Below are 15,199 nucleotides of genomic sequence, written 5' to 3'. Positions count from 1 at the left end.
GGGTGAAAGTTTCACGGAAGACATCCGGGTCGAGGGTGCTTTGAAATTTTTTGGTTAGAAGCTTAATGTTATTATCCAGGTGACCGAAGACATCTTTGTTCCATCTCGAAAGCTTGATAGCAAGGGAGTTTAGTTTAGTTTGAATGGAGTTGGGGAGAGACACCCAATTGTCCTTAATAAATTGGGCACAATTGGGGTGGGACATCCAAGTGTGAATGAATTTGAAAGGTTTGTGCCCTTAGGGGGGGGGAGTGATTTTAGTGGTGAGGAGAATGGGGTGATGATCGGATCCCAACGTGGGGAGGTGTGTGAGTTTAGACTGGGGGTAAGAAGTAAGCCACTGATGATTGACCAGTGCACGATCGAGTCTCTCCTGGATAAGATTGCATGTGAACTGTTTGTTGGACTAAGTATAAGGGTGACCAGCGAAACCTATATCATGAAGGCCCAGATTGTTGATGGCTTGCTTACAACTAAGCATGTGAGGGGTTTGGGTAACCTTACCACCCGACTTTTCAGAGGGGTACAGGATACAATTAAGATCCCCAATAACCAGCCACGGGTGCCTTTTATCCGGGATGTGCTGGGCTAAAATATCCCAAGGTTTCATCTTATTGTGATTATATGGGCACTCGTAAAAGCCCATAATATAGAACTGGTTTTGATTGTCCACCTGCGTGCTTATAGCATGTATCATATTGTGGTCGGCATAGAGAATGTCCATGCTGTGGTTGCTGGACCAGTAAAGAGCAAGCCCCCCGACTTTATTTATCGGGTCCACCACATATTTGTTGTAAATGTTATGATAGTTAAGGAGTTTGTCAAGATTGGAGTTCATGCATTTCGTCTTCGAAAGGAAAATGAACTCCGGATTGTTTTCGTTAATGAGACGGCATAGGTGCTTCCTATTGACAAAGTTGCCACATCCCCTAACGTTCCAGGCGAGCACAGTGAGGTCCATAGGGAAGAACCGATCAAGGAAAACCGGCTCGAAAAAAAAGGCTAATTTAGGGGCACGCCGCTCTAGCTGACCTGGATTTTAAGTCTAGAGGCACCACTAGAAGGCAAGACCCACACCGGTCTGAAAAGCCAAGACTAACCACTGGACCCGCAAAAGCTCACTCTCTCAAAGCACACCGCAAAGGCCCCAACTAAAAGGTGCGAGCCCTCGAGAGACAAAAGTTACAGGAACTTACTAAATCTCTCACCAGGGCCAACAATCAAGGATGCCAAACCGGGCTAGAAGAAGCGGGTCCCACAAGGCACAACAACTAAGAGCCAACAGAGAAGAGAGGACCTACCCTAGAGTTGAACCTCTAAAGGCCCCAACAAGGAAAACAAAGGCCTCCAAAGGCCCCAACTCAGGAGAAGAAAAGAAACGAGAGAGAACTACAGGGGTCGGAAGAAACAGAAACAAGAGAGGCTAGAACAACTACACATAAAACATAGATTAACAAGAGAAATTGAAACAACTACCCATAAAACATAAGATAACAATAGGAATTGAAACAACTACTCATAAAACATAAGACTAATAATAAAATAAAAACAACACTAGAAGTACTTAACCATAAGTCTGATTAATATTACCAAAGGCTACAAAAGAATGGTGGTTGAAACTGGGATGTCTACTACCAACCTAGTTCAACCTACCCCAAGAAAGCGCCAAAAGAAGTCCAGATATGGACACTAGCCAACAGGGAGAATAATCAGACACTAAAGCTACCCGACCAAACAGAAATAACTAACGACTCTGAGATCGAACAAACAAAGGACTATCCAAAACAAACCCAAAAGTACAAACAGAGAAAGCAAAACAGACTAAAAATTAGTGAGAGGACGAAACTGAGGGTGTAGCTTCTTCTTCTACCCCTGCATTGATAAGACTGTTCAGACTGTTGTTAAGCATCAATGATTCTTGCATAAGTCTTCTGGCCTCGACATTCTCCAGCATCAAAGAATGATCAAGCGAATCCTCTTCTAGCTGATCAGAGGAGTTAGAAGAGCGATGCCTGGAGTGGTTATAACCTCTGGAGTCTGACGATTGAAATAACTAATGTGGGGGAATGGGTCTATTAACAGGAGAAGGGGGAGGTGCTAATAGCTGAGTGGCTCCAGGAAGGAGGATGAGAGCATCATCAGTAGTAGTTTCCATGGGTTCTGGATCAGAATTCTCTTCTTCGTCCGATGAATTGACAAAGATAGGGCAACTATTTAGTGGGTGATCAACAATACGACATAATTGGCAGATTGCTCCTGGGAATTTTTGGTAGCTAACTTTGATTTCTTTCTCTCCATCGGAGACAATGGGGTTGATGACTGCAAGTAATAGAGAGCAAACATCATAAAGAAAATGAACGCTGACTGTGTTGTTGTTCACTCTACCGAAGTTCCTAGGTTTAATGTCAATGATTTTTCCCATCCAACCGAAGATAAATTCGAAGTCCTCTCTGTTTTGGAGTGCTTGAGGAACTTTGAACAGGGTGCATCTCATGGGTTTAAAGAACAGATCATCGAAGACGTCTGTAACTGGGAATTCAACCTCCTTGAGGACTAGCAACATACCACGAAGAATCCATGGTCGGCCAAAATTTAGGGCATCCAGGATGAATTGGCTCTTAGGTTTGATCAGGAAAGTATTCATAGGTCCTTGGGTAGGGTAATAATCACAGTCTCTAAAGAACTTGGATTGAGGATAGAGCATTCTCTTGATGAAGGTCAAACCTACATCATAAGGACAAACCCATCTTCCTATGAAACCAGAATTGATGGGTTGAAGCTCCTGCTTGGACGAAGGTTTGGAGAATTTGAGGGTAAGTTTGCCACGAGCAGAGAGTGAGTATTGGGAAGCCATGAGAGCAGAGGGAAGCTGAAGGTATAGAGAATGGTGACAGAGGGTGTTTATGAACAAGAAAGGTATAGGGTTTAAATAGTTGATCAAGGTTAGAATGGATACGAACAGACTCGGCCAAAAGAACATCATTGCTTTGCATGCAAGGGGCTTGGGAATCCACTACACCTCAGAGCCGTCTACTCACTTAATCCGGTCGTGACCGGTGACATTCTAGAGAGAGGAAGAAAGAGGAAGAGCGAGAAATAAAAACAAATAGAGAGAAGAAAAGAAAACCAACGAAGGAAGCTAGAAAACCAGCAAAAGCACACATAAATAGTTGATTAGGGCTTACTTACTTGAATTAATTTGCCTGCTTGCTTGTGTCGGGGTTGGTGATGATATAACCTCGAGCTGAAACCGATTTGAGCTTCCCCCAATCCTGAGAGTTCTTGTCTTGGGAATGAAGATTCGCGTGTGAGCCAAGGAATTAAGTTGTCGTTAATGCAGATTATGTAGATGTGGGTAGTTGGGAAGTTGAAACGCTAGTTAGGCTGGATACGGTGGCGTAATAAGAGCGAGCGATGGCGTGATTAGGGTTTGAAATTGGGGATCTGAAGGTAGAAAGGAAAGGGAAGAGGAAGCGTTGTTGACGTCACTGCGCTCTCTCTCCTAAAAAAACCTCAAGTTAGAAATAAAAAAGAGGTGATCCTTTCTTAGTTGAGCTACTTTCTTTAAAATACCACCACATTGGGTTCCCCTCAGTATCTTTCTCTCACAAGTTGAGTCCAGAGAACATGGAGCTCGTTGTCGTATATCCGTCCGAAGGTGATAGGGGGACTCTTCTGTACACTCCTTGGTGTACTTCCTCTAATAGGACAAGGGGTATTCTAGTCTATTCATAGTGTTTCCAGGTTGTGAAAAAATTAAAATACCTATTGTCTTATTAGTCACCTCAATAATGAGGCATGTCAGGGAATACAAGGGGAAGTCTCCCTATCAATTTTGATCTCATATTCATTTGACTACCAAAGTTGTGTTTGTCTTTTTGATTTTTTTTCAATTCTTATCCGTCGGTTGTTGTTCTAGCAAGTTTACCCCATGAAAACCAGTCCAATCTGCCCTTGTTACTTGTGTCAGTCCCTTAAAAAAATATTTATCAATATGAAGAGGAATGGGTTCAGGGACTAAGAAGACGGGGAAGAGATAAAATAGGAGAGTCATTGGAACTGATTAGATAAGAACTAGAGAAATTCTATTCATCCCTCAATTATGGTCCCTCCCTCAACTTTCCGTCGATGTGGCGACGTATCACTTGAGTATATTTTCTCACCATTCTCTCTCCAATTACTCCACACTCAAGTGATATGTCGCCACATCGGCGGAGGGCTGGGGGAGGGACCAAAATGGAGTGATGATTATAATTTTTCTAAGAACTAATCCCCCACTCGTGGAAAGAATTTAGTTTTCCACGGACGCTATCTCTTAGCAAAAGTAAATAAATTATGATTGGGCTCCAAAAATCTTTAGTTTTCCGATTGGTCGAGAGGCAAACCCACAAGTCAAACAAATATTATGAAAATCCTCATTAATTACCGGGGTCATGGGTGGATAGTCGAAAATAAAACTTTAAAAAGATTTTGGCCAAGTCTTAAACCAAAATGGGTTTTTAGTCCTTTGTGTTTGGTAACTCCTATTCTATCCTTCTATAAATATCTCACAACATTTGAGAAATCTGTAGATTTTTTCTTATTAGTTTTAACTCATCTTTTCCCTCCAATAAAAAGTCATATCTTTTTCTCCAACAGAAATCATAGTTCATCTTCTTCTCCAATCAAGGGCAGACTCATTGTGGAGGCACGTGCTCTTACAAACCCCATGTTTGTTTTTTTGGAATCAAACTTCATTTAAAGGTCAAAAGGCTAATGAGAATTACATCATGAAGTTGAAAATCAAAAGACACAACCAAAACAGACAAACAAGTCAATTATGCCCACTTAGGGTGCCTCTAGAGCTGCCTGATCTAACTGGTGGGCTACTTTTCCGATACAGTCACCACTAACCATATTGGATTATTGGATAGTTTTATAACCGCTGCTTCTTCCACCTTCTTCTCTTCTCGTCGTCAACCGTGACTGATTTCGGAACATGATGGGTCATGAAAATGCCCCATCGGAGTCGTTTAAATTAGCTGAGTTAGTCTGTTTTGAGTCTTTATTGTAATAAAATGGTTGATTTTCTTGATTAAGTGTCTTTTGCAGAGTTAGGTATGAAAAACGGTTAGAAACGGATACAAAGGGTAGTTTGGTCATTTGGAGTTAAGGACATTCTGGTATTTTGGCCAATGCGAGTACATGGGTGAGAATTAGAGGTCGAGACGAGTCCGTAGGAGAAAACGGAAGTCAAATCGGAGTCCGGACGAAGCAATAAATCAAGGTCAAAGTTCAGTCAAAGGATGTCGACTAGCGGGACAATGTCGGGTACGGTTCTGGCGCGCGGTATCTCAACAGACATATGTCGCATCCTAGAGGTCGTTTCATCCAAGTTCCGTAATCCCTCTTAGCACCGAAATGGACCCATGAGCACGCTTCAGTGTAGCGCGTTGCATCTTAATTCAGTAGTTCCGGATCTTATCTTTTAATCTCAGCCGCACCCTTCCGCGTTTTCTAGATCGGACGGCTCCTGTGGATCAACTCTTTTATTACTTATCCCGTGCACCCGTAGTCACTTAGCTCCCATGCTCCCAACCACGTGTCCCTTCTAAAACCGACCAGATCCGTGCATTGCTAATCCGACGGATTTCCCATGCGGCCGACTTGATTTTCACATGGCTGCGCTACACAGTAGCTTCCGAATTCCCAGCAGGTTCTAGAGGTCGACACGTGTCCATCCCATCAGCTTCACAAACCCTAGCCACCACTACACTTGTGTATTTTTAGGGTTTTATATTTTAAACCCCTAAAAATTCCAAAAGTAACCCTCCTTTTATTCTTTTCTACCATAAACCCCAACTAAACCCTAACTCTATATAAAGACATTTAGAGACCAACCAAACACTCTCCCCTCTTAGCCTCTCTCTCCTCTTTTAGCCTCCTTTCTTTTCTAACCTATCCCTTTCTCTCTTCATCTTCTAAAATCCTAGCCTCCATCTTTTCTTTTCTACCCATTCCACCATAATTTCTTTCCAATCTCTCTCTTCTTTTCTAATTGTTTCATATCTTCTCTACATTTTCTTTCTACTTCTAATTTCTTCATAACTTCTTTTCTAAAATCTTGTATCCTCTTATTTCTTTTCTAAATCTCATCTTATCTCATCTTCTAAAAAAAAGCTACCATTGGAGTTTTGAGAGAATATTATTGAAAACATTTGGAGCATTTATTGGATATCAAAATGGAGGCAAGTGGAGGAATGGATCTAGATCTCATTTGGTGATTTCTTTTCCTTTATCTTTTGTCATTCCATTTACTTTATAAATTCAATGAATATTACTTTAGATTCCATGAGTAGCTAAATTTGTATCTAGGGTGTAGAGGAAGCCCATATTTAGGCTTATTTTGAGATGTGTTAATGATTAGTAAATCCTTTTATTGAGCTTCAATGTTTATTAGTTGTCATTTCATATTTATTCTATGATCTTTTCATCATTCATGCATTATAATTAGATATTTCATGCTTTTATTAGATTATTAGATGAGATATGCTTTTTAGATAATGAATGATAGTTTAGGATTCTAGATTTATATGATAGTCAATCAAATATATATGGTTTTGAATTGAGTTATTAAAGAATATCTTCCGAAATTTAAATAGTTTATTATGTTAGATTTTGAGTTATACATGAGAAAAGGGATTTGTTGGTTATTGCATGTTTTAAGTAGTCCATTTATGTGGTGAAATCGAAAACCCTAGATTCTTCTTCTCACCTTGATTTCATTCTTATTAGTCTATTAGTATTGTTTTTTTTTAAAGTAATTTCCAAATCAAATCAAAAATTTGAAAGGGGGTTTTAGTTCGAGATTTAAGTAAAATAGCTTGTCCTTTGGAACGATACTCGATCTTATTATAAATACTATAACTTGACCCCTACATTTGGGGAATAGACCTATTTTTAGGCCTATAAGTACATCGGTGGAGAGAGTTGTAAGTTGTTGAAGAAACTCCCAATGGTTGTCCATGATCAAACACTCGATATGCACAAGCAGAGCTAAATACCACTTTAAAAGCAAAGTAATGATAGGTGAGGTGGTGTGAGGGGCAATTCTATGCCTAACAGGTTGCATGTATGTTCAAAAAAAAAAAAAAAAGGATGCAAGTTCAATTCCCCCACCCACTTTACTCATTTTTTTCTTCTCTAATTATTTTCAGTAACATATTTCTCCTAGCTAGTTTGTTATGTCTTCTATATTTTTGGATCTATATTTTGTGATTAATTTTTCTTTTGACTCTCTCTTTTCTGCATAAATTTGGGTTCGGCTTTTTTTTAATAGGACTGCATCCTTAGAGATATTTATTTTATTCCTGTAATATCTTCTGATCTCTTTATAATATTCTATTTGTGTCAATTTCTATCGTATTTTTTTTAAATCAATCTTCTTTCTCTCCCTTTACATTCTCAGCTATAAGTTATTTTATCTCTAAACTTTTTTAAACAACGTAAATGAATTATGAAGATTCTCTGTTAAGATAAACTGTCTCTCGTTCTTTTTTACATGAATTACATGCTTCTTTTTATGCAATTTAAGTATTACTTATTATTTATACTGAGATTATGATGTAGACGCAGCGGAATAATTAAAGAACAATAAAATAAACTACGAATAATTAAAGAAAACTGTAAGAAACGATAAAATAAACTTAAATTCTTAATAACTTCAATGGTTTTTCTCTTCAAGGTCCATAATAACATAGACTAGATCTCCTTTTATAATATAATAAACCTTCCTAGATAGACTCAAACTAGGATTCCTAAAATAATAAACTACTCAAACATAGAAACTTAAAATTAAAGAAATATCAAATTAAAGCAACTTCTCTTTTACTAAATAAACTACTATTATGACTCAATAGGGTGTGGGCACGCGTGGACGTGGGCCCACACGTTTATGCGCCTGCATCAGCACCCTGTTCCCAAGAAGGTTCGTCCCGAACCGATTTCGATGAAGAAAACAAGTTGATGCACCCGCAGACGAAGAACTTTGTCATGGCGATCCGTAATTCCCACTTCGAACGAAGTTTGCACTGGAATGGAAGGATACTAATGTGCAAGTAATCGTCAACCTCGTACCCAAACTCATATGCCAATGATTCTCGCAAAATTAACCTTAGTGAATAAATAATGTTTATCTCGAAATCCATATGAGATAACGAAGATACAACTTTATTGAGCTTGTACTTGAGCAAATTCCATCTCTGGACGAATTCAACATGTTTGACATGTTTAAAGAGTTGTCCATCTCCGCCGTGCGCAGAAATCGATTCAAGTAGATAAACTGCACTTGTAATCGTATCATTCAACGACGTTAATATTAAATTTCTTCGAGCAGCGTCCTTTTGAACGAACGATAACGATGAACTCTCCGAAAATGGTCCAAACGGAGTTTGCCCAATACTCCAAGTATAATCGACTAAAGTATTATTATGTCTAGGACTCCATGATAAATGGGTAGGCGAAACTCCCCACATACTCTGTAAAATAGAACCTATAATGGGTCTCTCGAGTTTTCGAGTATGTGTCATAACGTGCCGTCCATTACAGCTATAATCACTTATAGTTTGAGCACTCTTAGTTCTAACTGCAATAACCATATCTTTAAAAGCAATAGATTGATGATATCGATCGAGTAATAACAATGTAGTCAAGTCTAAATCGAATACGTAAACAGGTAGTACATAACTAGAATAATGTTCTTCGGGAATTCCTGCAGTTTTTCGTAATTCCACAGCAGAATCTGAAAGTATTTGATGTAGTCGTTTTGAATCCAAGTATTCACTAACGATCAAAGTATAGTTATCGAACAAGAATCTTGAAGTATATGAATTGATTGAACTAGAAAGAGCATAAGAACAAAGAGAACAATCTTTGAAACTAATATCATAAGTTTGGAACTTTAATGATTGATCACCAAGTAATAATCCACCATTATTAACTTCATCCATGAAAGTTTTCTCAATTGAATTCCAATCCAAACCATTCAAATCCTTACTATCGGATTCAGGAATATGAATAAACTCAACTATAAGTGAATTTCCAAATGAAACTGGAGTTCTTAATGAAGGAACTAAAAGTACTTGATAAGCACTCCAAATCAATGAAGATAGATCTGAAAGTAAAGCTCTTTGAGATTCAGGGCGGCCATGTAAAGCTGCTAATGGATGAAATTCACCTCTCAGAAGAACTCCATCACCGGATAAAGCAGGACCATAATCAACAGGTCCGGCAGCTAAATCGATCCAAATATACCGATCTTTACCAGTCCAAATACTTCCATACCATTTTGTAAAAGATAAAGATGAATTTCCATGACTATGACTATAAGCATAAGATTTAGATTGAGGATTCAAATTAAGCAAGTAAATAAAAACACCTTGATTAGGATGTTCTTTATCAAAATCTTGTTTAACGATTCGATCAACGACGGAGTAAGGAATTGAACGAAGAGTTGATCGGAAACTGGAAGTAGTTGAATCGATCTCGGATTTGATTGCGTCGGAGATTTGAGACGAAATTGAAGAGTAAGAGATATCGAGGTAAAGAGAATGTTTGATAGAAAGATGATGAGAATCAGATCCGATGATTTGAAATTGATCGGAGGAATGAGCAGCGGAGATGAAAGAAGAAAGAAGAGGTTCAGAATCAGGAGTGAAAGAACCGACGAGTTTGAAGTGAACAGGAACGGAGATTTCTAGAGAGAGAAGAGAAGTGATGAGAGAGGAAAGAGAAGAGAAGGATTGCGAAGAAAGGGATTTTTGAAGAGAAGAAGGTAGAGATGAGGGTTCGGGGTTGCGGTTTTGGGTATGGGTTTCGAGTGGAGTTGTGTTTGGTGAATAATATTGTCGAGGTGTTTGAAAAGGGTATGGTTGGGTGATACTTGGGTTGGTAGTGGAATGGTGGGAGAACGATTCGGGTTGGTTCGATGTTTGTTGATCGTTGAAGGAGAAAGGTGGTGTGGTTGGAATGTTTGTAGGATTTATGTATGTTAGTGGGAAAACCGGTGAAAGTGGTGATGTAGGGTTGATGTGAATTGGTGGGAGGAAAGTGGTCGGTATTGGGAAAGTGTTAGGTTGTCCAAGTAGGGAATTTGAAATTGGTGTTGTGGTTGGGAGTGGTAATGATGCTTGAATGGAAGAAGTAGAAGAAGGATTAGTGGTAAAAGAGGGAGACTTACATATGCCTTCGAGTTGTTTAGATTGCTTCATGATCGAATCATTGACTTGATCGAATTTTTCCATAGTTTCCTTCTTGTGATTTTCGAAAGCTTCTTCCAATTTTGTAACCGAGGATAACTTTTTGTTGATGTTGTCCCATTCGGAGGCAAAAGTTGGTGTCTTCTCTTTGATTGTTGGAGTAGGAACGGTAGGATTAACCATTGTCATTGGTTAAAAAAAAAATGGCTCTGAATACCACTTGATGTAGACGCAGCGGAATAATTAAAGAACAATAAAATAAACTACGAATAATTAAAGAAAACTGTAAGAAACGATAAAATAAACTTAAATTCTTAATAACTTCAATGGTTTTTCTCTTCAAGGTCCATAATAACATAGACTAGATCTCCTTTTATAATATAATAAACCTTCCTAGATAGACTCAAACTAGGATTCCTAAAATAATAAACTACTCAAACATAGAAACTTAAAATTAAAAAAATATCAAATTAAAGCAACTTCTCTTTTACTAAATAAACTACTATTATGACTCAATAGGGTGTGGGCACGCGTGGACGTGCGCCCACACGTTTATGCGCCTGCATCAGATTACAATTCAAACAACTCACATGTTAGTGGTAAGTGAGTTGGTTGAGAGTGTAATATATATGAATTCTTGGTCTGAAGGCCACCTCAAATTTTTGGGCGACTCACTTATAACACTACAATTGGAGTATTTGAAGGAGTTTAGTAACGTAACTTGTCAATCGTTTCTTGATTGTGCTGGTTTTTTTTATTGTTTATTATAACTAAAAGTCCCCACAAGGAAAATTTTCTAGGTCCGCCACTGTCTCAACAATGTTTATTTTATGTTTCAAGATTCGTTTTCAACTTGTTTTCTCCCACGGAAGCAACCATGTTCATCACCGAGCAGAAAAAACCAAGCCATGCTCAACTATAATTTCGGTTTTCCTAGATTTGAAAATGAAACAACTAAATCATTTTCTATTTTCAATAGATCTGAGTTTTGTAGTTTCAAATATGTTTTTTTCACCTTGAAATATATTTTCTTAGATTTAAATATGGGTTTAAGGGATTCTCAAAGTTTTTCAGGAAAAAAATATACAAGTTTGACCCATTTCTCTCTCATCAACTATTGTTTTTTCAGCTGTCATTATTTTTTTACAAACTAAATTGTATCCTCGCGAGAGCAATATGTATTTTGCTTGTTCTGAAGATGCGTTGCTTTTAGCAAAACAATGTTTTCTTTTGCCACAGATCTATATGTACGATTTCAAAAGAAAAATTGGTGTCATGTCTCTATCAGACGCTTGATTTGACCTTTGAAGCAAAATACATTTTGTAATATCCATTCATTGTTATGGCCCGTCATAAGTTGGTTTTGTTCATTGCAATATGTGGTTAGTTTGGGATACATGTAATTTCGTAAGCACGTACCATTACAACTTGTATAAAATGATTTAGTTTGGGGAAAACGTATTTTGTTGTAATTTTGTAAGCACGCACAATTACAACTTGTATGATTCTTTCGTCCATATAGGATCGTATATATTTTACCCAAGCCTCGGATTTGAGAGTCTTAGGTTTCTTCTTTTATTGTGAAGTAGGTTGTTGTGAAGCAGTATCCATGATGATTACATATTGTGCACACGAAAAATGTGAATTGTTAGAAACATATAATCAATAAAGTATGAAGCAAAATACATTATGTAATATGTTATAGTTATTTTATTTTTTTGGAAAAACAGATTTTGTGGGGCATAAAAATTGCATTTCTACTTGGTATTTATTTGTCCAGTAGTGCAAATATCTTTTACAACAAATTGGTTTTGTGTAAACACCCTGACCTAAAATTAAAGAAGCAAAATTCATTTTGTATTAATTTATTATCTAGACATTGACCCCTAATTCGTTAAAGATATTAGGACTACACCTCTAAAATGGAAATATGTATCGCATTGACCCCCATTCTCGATTATTCCTTTAAATATCAGTTAAGTGGTTCAAGTGGCAACCACATGTGTGACTTATGCCAAAGATATACTTCATAAAATATTTATGTTATTTAGACATTGAACTCCAACTATTTACTGATATTAATACTACAATCCTAAAATAAAAATATGTCCAGGGTTGACTCTCATTCTCGGTTTTTCGTCAAATACCAATTAAGTAGTTCGCGTGCGATTCCGTATTCCTTTTATTTTTATAGGTTTTGAGAGATAGTTTTTATGATGAAAAATTCATCCTAATCTGACATCATAAGAATCCAAGATCTCAATTTGCATAATCTAAACAAAGTGATTGGTCCACGAACTCGAAGTTAGTCCGAGAACCCGATCCAAATAAGCTAGAAATATTAAGTAAAATAGGCTACCCGAAGTCCAATACGGGTTCAACTCGTTTGGCTAAATATATTAGATAGGCCACCGATGGGAAACATATAAAAACGACTACCCCAATAGTTGGTCGTCCAATAAGTCTGGCTGATTAGAGAGATTGGAGAAGGTCTCAGATATTTAATCGTTAGATATAAAGTCTAGTCCTTAGTTAGTTTTAGATTTGTTAGTTATAAGATAAAACTCATGCATGTGGTTGTCACTCGACCCACTTTACTGATGTTTGACGAAAAATTGAGAATGGAAGTCAATTTCAAACATACTTTCATTTTGGGGGTATATTCCTAAAATTGCTAAATAACTGGTCAACGTCTAAGTGAACCTAAATATTTTGTGAAAGGTTTTTTGTCATAAGTAGCGTATGTGGTTGGCAACTGAATCACTTAACTGATATGTAACAGAAAGATCAATAATGAGAATCAACACCATACATATTTTCATTTTGGAGTGTAGCCCTAATATCGCCAAATAAATGGGGTCAAAGTCTAAATAATCCTAATTTTTTTTATCTTAGGGGAAAAAAAAAAATCTTTTACAACTTACAACTTTTATTAATGTTAGTTGAAAAACACGTTTTTCCTTAAAAAATTTATGAAACTTAGATGAAGCATTATATGAAACATATCTTACATTTTCTCTTATAAAACACGTTTTGTGATGAAAACTCGCCGAAATCAGGAAATCAGACAAAGCTTTTCATGAGCATTTTTTTGGCAGCCACGTTTACCTAATTATGTAGCAAAATCAGTTTTATAACAAACAACCGGTAAAATGGTACAGATGTGAAACATAAGGTTGAAGATGAAACATTAAACAAATAGATGAAGAAGATGAAACATAAGCTCGAAGATAAAATGATACACAAAAGCATAAAGAAAGCAAAAGTATGAAGCTTGGAGATGAAGATGAAGCTTCTTATGAACTTCTAATGAGCATTACCAAATGTTAATTGAGTTTGAAGATGAAGCTTGAAGATGTAGAAGATGAAGCAATCGACCATGGAGATTTTGTAGAAGAACCAATTGGTAATGGGGACTTGAGGAAGAAGCCTAAAGATGAAGCAATATCAATACTGGCGGAACCGGGATCTTAAGAAGCTAAAGGTTGAAGATGAAAATGTAAGAGATGGAGAGACTATAGAGAGAGATAGAGAGACTGTAGAGAGAGAGAGAGAGAGAGAGAGAGAGAGGGGTGGAGAGCCCCGGTGAAGCTTAATCATCCAAGATTTTTCGTGACTACTAGACCATGAACGGTCTCTCAGAGAAACCTCCATTGAACCGATTATTGCAACCGTTAACCAAACCCAACGCCAACCTGCCCGGAACAACTTCAGACAACAATCCGATAACCGCTACCGACGAACTACCCAACAACCCTCGTCGCGTCCCGTGTGGACAAACCGCTACCAACCACAGGTCCCAAACCAACCCTGTACTAACAGAAACAATACTTACTGTCACTTCTGCAACATCCCGGGTCATGAGACAAAGGACTGCCGAAAACTCGGACGCTTTCTTCGTGACTACAACTATCCAGTTCAAGGTCCTACAGGTTTGACACCATCGGTCAACTACACGATTGCCTCTCCTACTACAGGCTCTGCACCGAATCAACTACCGCCTTGGATGTGGGACACCGGAGCATCAGGTCACACTGCACCGAATCAACACTCACTGCCCGTTCTTTCCAAATACGGAGGCCCCGATGAAATTGTCTTAGGTGATGGTAAATCTCTTCCCATTACACACATTGGTAATACTCAAATCTGCACAAACTCACGACCACTCATTTTAGATAATGTCCTTGTTGTCCCTCACTTACGTTGAAGCTTATTCATTGGAGTTGAGGTAAGGTTTAAGGGCAATGTATTCGCCGCCGTTGTCGGTGAATAAGGAAACAAGGGGTGTCTTGAAGAATCGCTCGACAAGGGATTTAAATTGCGGGAATAGAGTGGAGACATCGGATTTTTTCTTCATAGGATATAGCAAAATATATTTTTGAGAAAAAATCAACAAATATAACATAGTAATTGAAACCATCAACGGAGGTTTGTACCGGTCCCCAAACATCCAAATAAATAAGTTCCAACGGTTTATGAACAACAAATGAATTTTGACCAAACAGAAGTTTGTGACTTTTATTCAAGGAACAAGATTTGCAGTGAAACGACTCAGGTGACACTTTATTACAATGGAGTCCTAATTTAGTAATTAAAGACTTAAACACTTGGTACGAAGGATGCCCAAACGTATGGTGCCACGCGAGTAGTGTTCTTGTCCCGGTGGCATTAACTTGAGGAGAAGAAGGAAGAGGTCCATAGTAAACATCATTGATGTTTACTCCCCGCATGAGATGCACCCCGTGCGTAGATCCTTGACCATGAAATGAAATGGAAAAATTCAACAGAAACACGATTAATACGACATATTTTAGCAACGGAAATAAGATGATTACGTAAGTGAGGGACAACAAGGACATTATATAAAATGAGTGGTCGTGAGTTTGTGCAGATTTGAGTATGACCAATGTGTGTAATGGGAAGAGATTTACCATCACCTAAGGCAATTTCATCGGGGCCTCCGT

General features: G+C 37.9%; 1 protein-coding gene across 1 annotated transcript; it reads right to left on the bottom strand.

Moving 5' to 3' along the window:
• Window positions 1–2,053: 2,053 nt before the first annotated feature.
• Window positions 2,054–14,097, bottom strand: LOC147547740 (uncharacterized). The gene is made up of 3 exons (XM_086666091.1): window positions 14,027–14,097; window positions 8,109–9,918; window positions 2,054–2,869 (listed from the first exon to the last, which is right to left on the bottom strand). Exons 1-3 carry the CDS (start codon window positions 14,095–14,097, stop codon window positions 2,054–2,056), a joined length of 2,697 nt encoding a protein of 898 aa, XP_086522217.1.
• Window positions 14,098–15,199: the final 1,102 nt, after the last annotated feature.

Source organism: Eschscholzia californica, unplaced genomic scaffold, assembly GCF_041429995.1.
Source record: "Eschscholzia californica isolate CP2 unplaced genomic scaffold, dmEscCali1.0.p SCAF_3, whole genome shotgun sequence".
Taxonomy (NCBI): Eukaryota; Viridiplantae; Streptophyta; class Magnoliopsida; order Ranunculales; family Papaveraceae; genus Eschscholzia; species Eschscholzia californica.
Note: the sequence above shows the minus strand (reverse complement) of the source record. Positions and strands in the feature narration are given on the sequence as shown.

Excerpts from the sequence above, each read along its gene's own strand:
- LOC147547740 (XM_086666091.1), bottom strand. The coding sequence starts at position 14,097 with ATGACCCGGGATGTTGCAGAAGTGACAGTAAGTATTGTTTCTGTTAGT. Across the intron at positions 9,919-14,026 it reads GGGTTGGTTTGGGACCTGTG|TATCACCCAACCATACCCTT; the intron begins GTTGGTAGCGGT and ends TACCAACCCAAG. Across the intron at positions 2,870-8,108 it reads CATATGAGTTTGGGTACGAG|CTTCCCTCTGCTCTCATGGC; the intron begins GTTGACGATTAC and ends CTATACCTTCAG.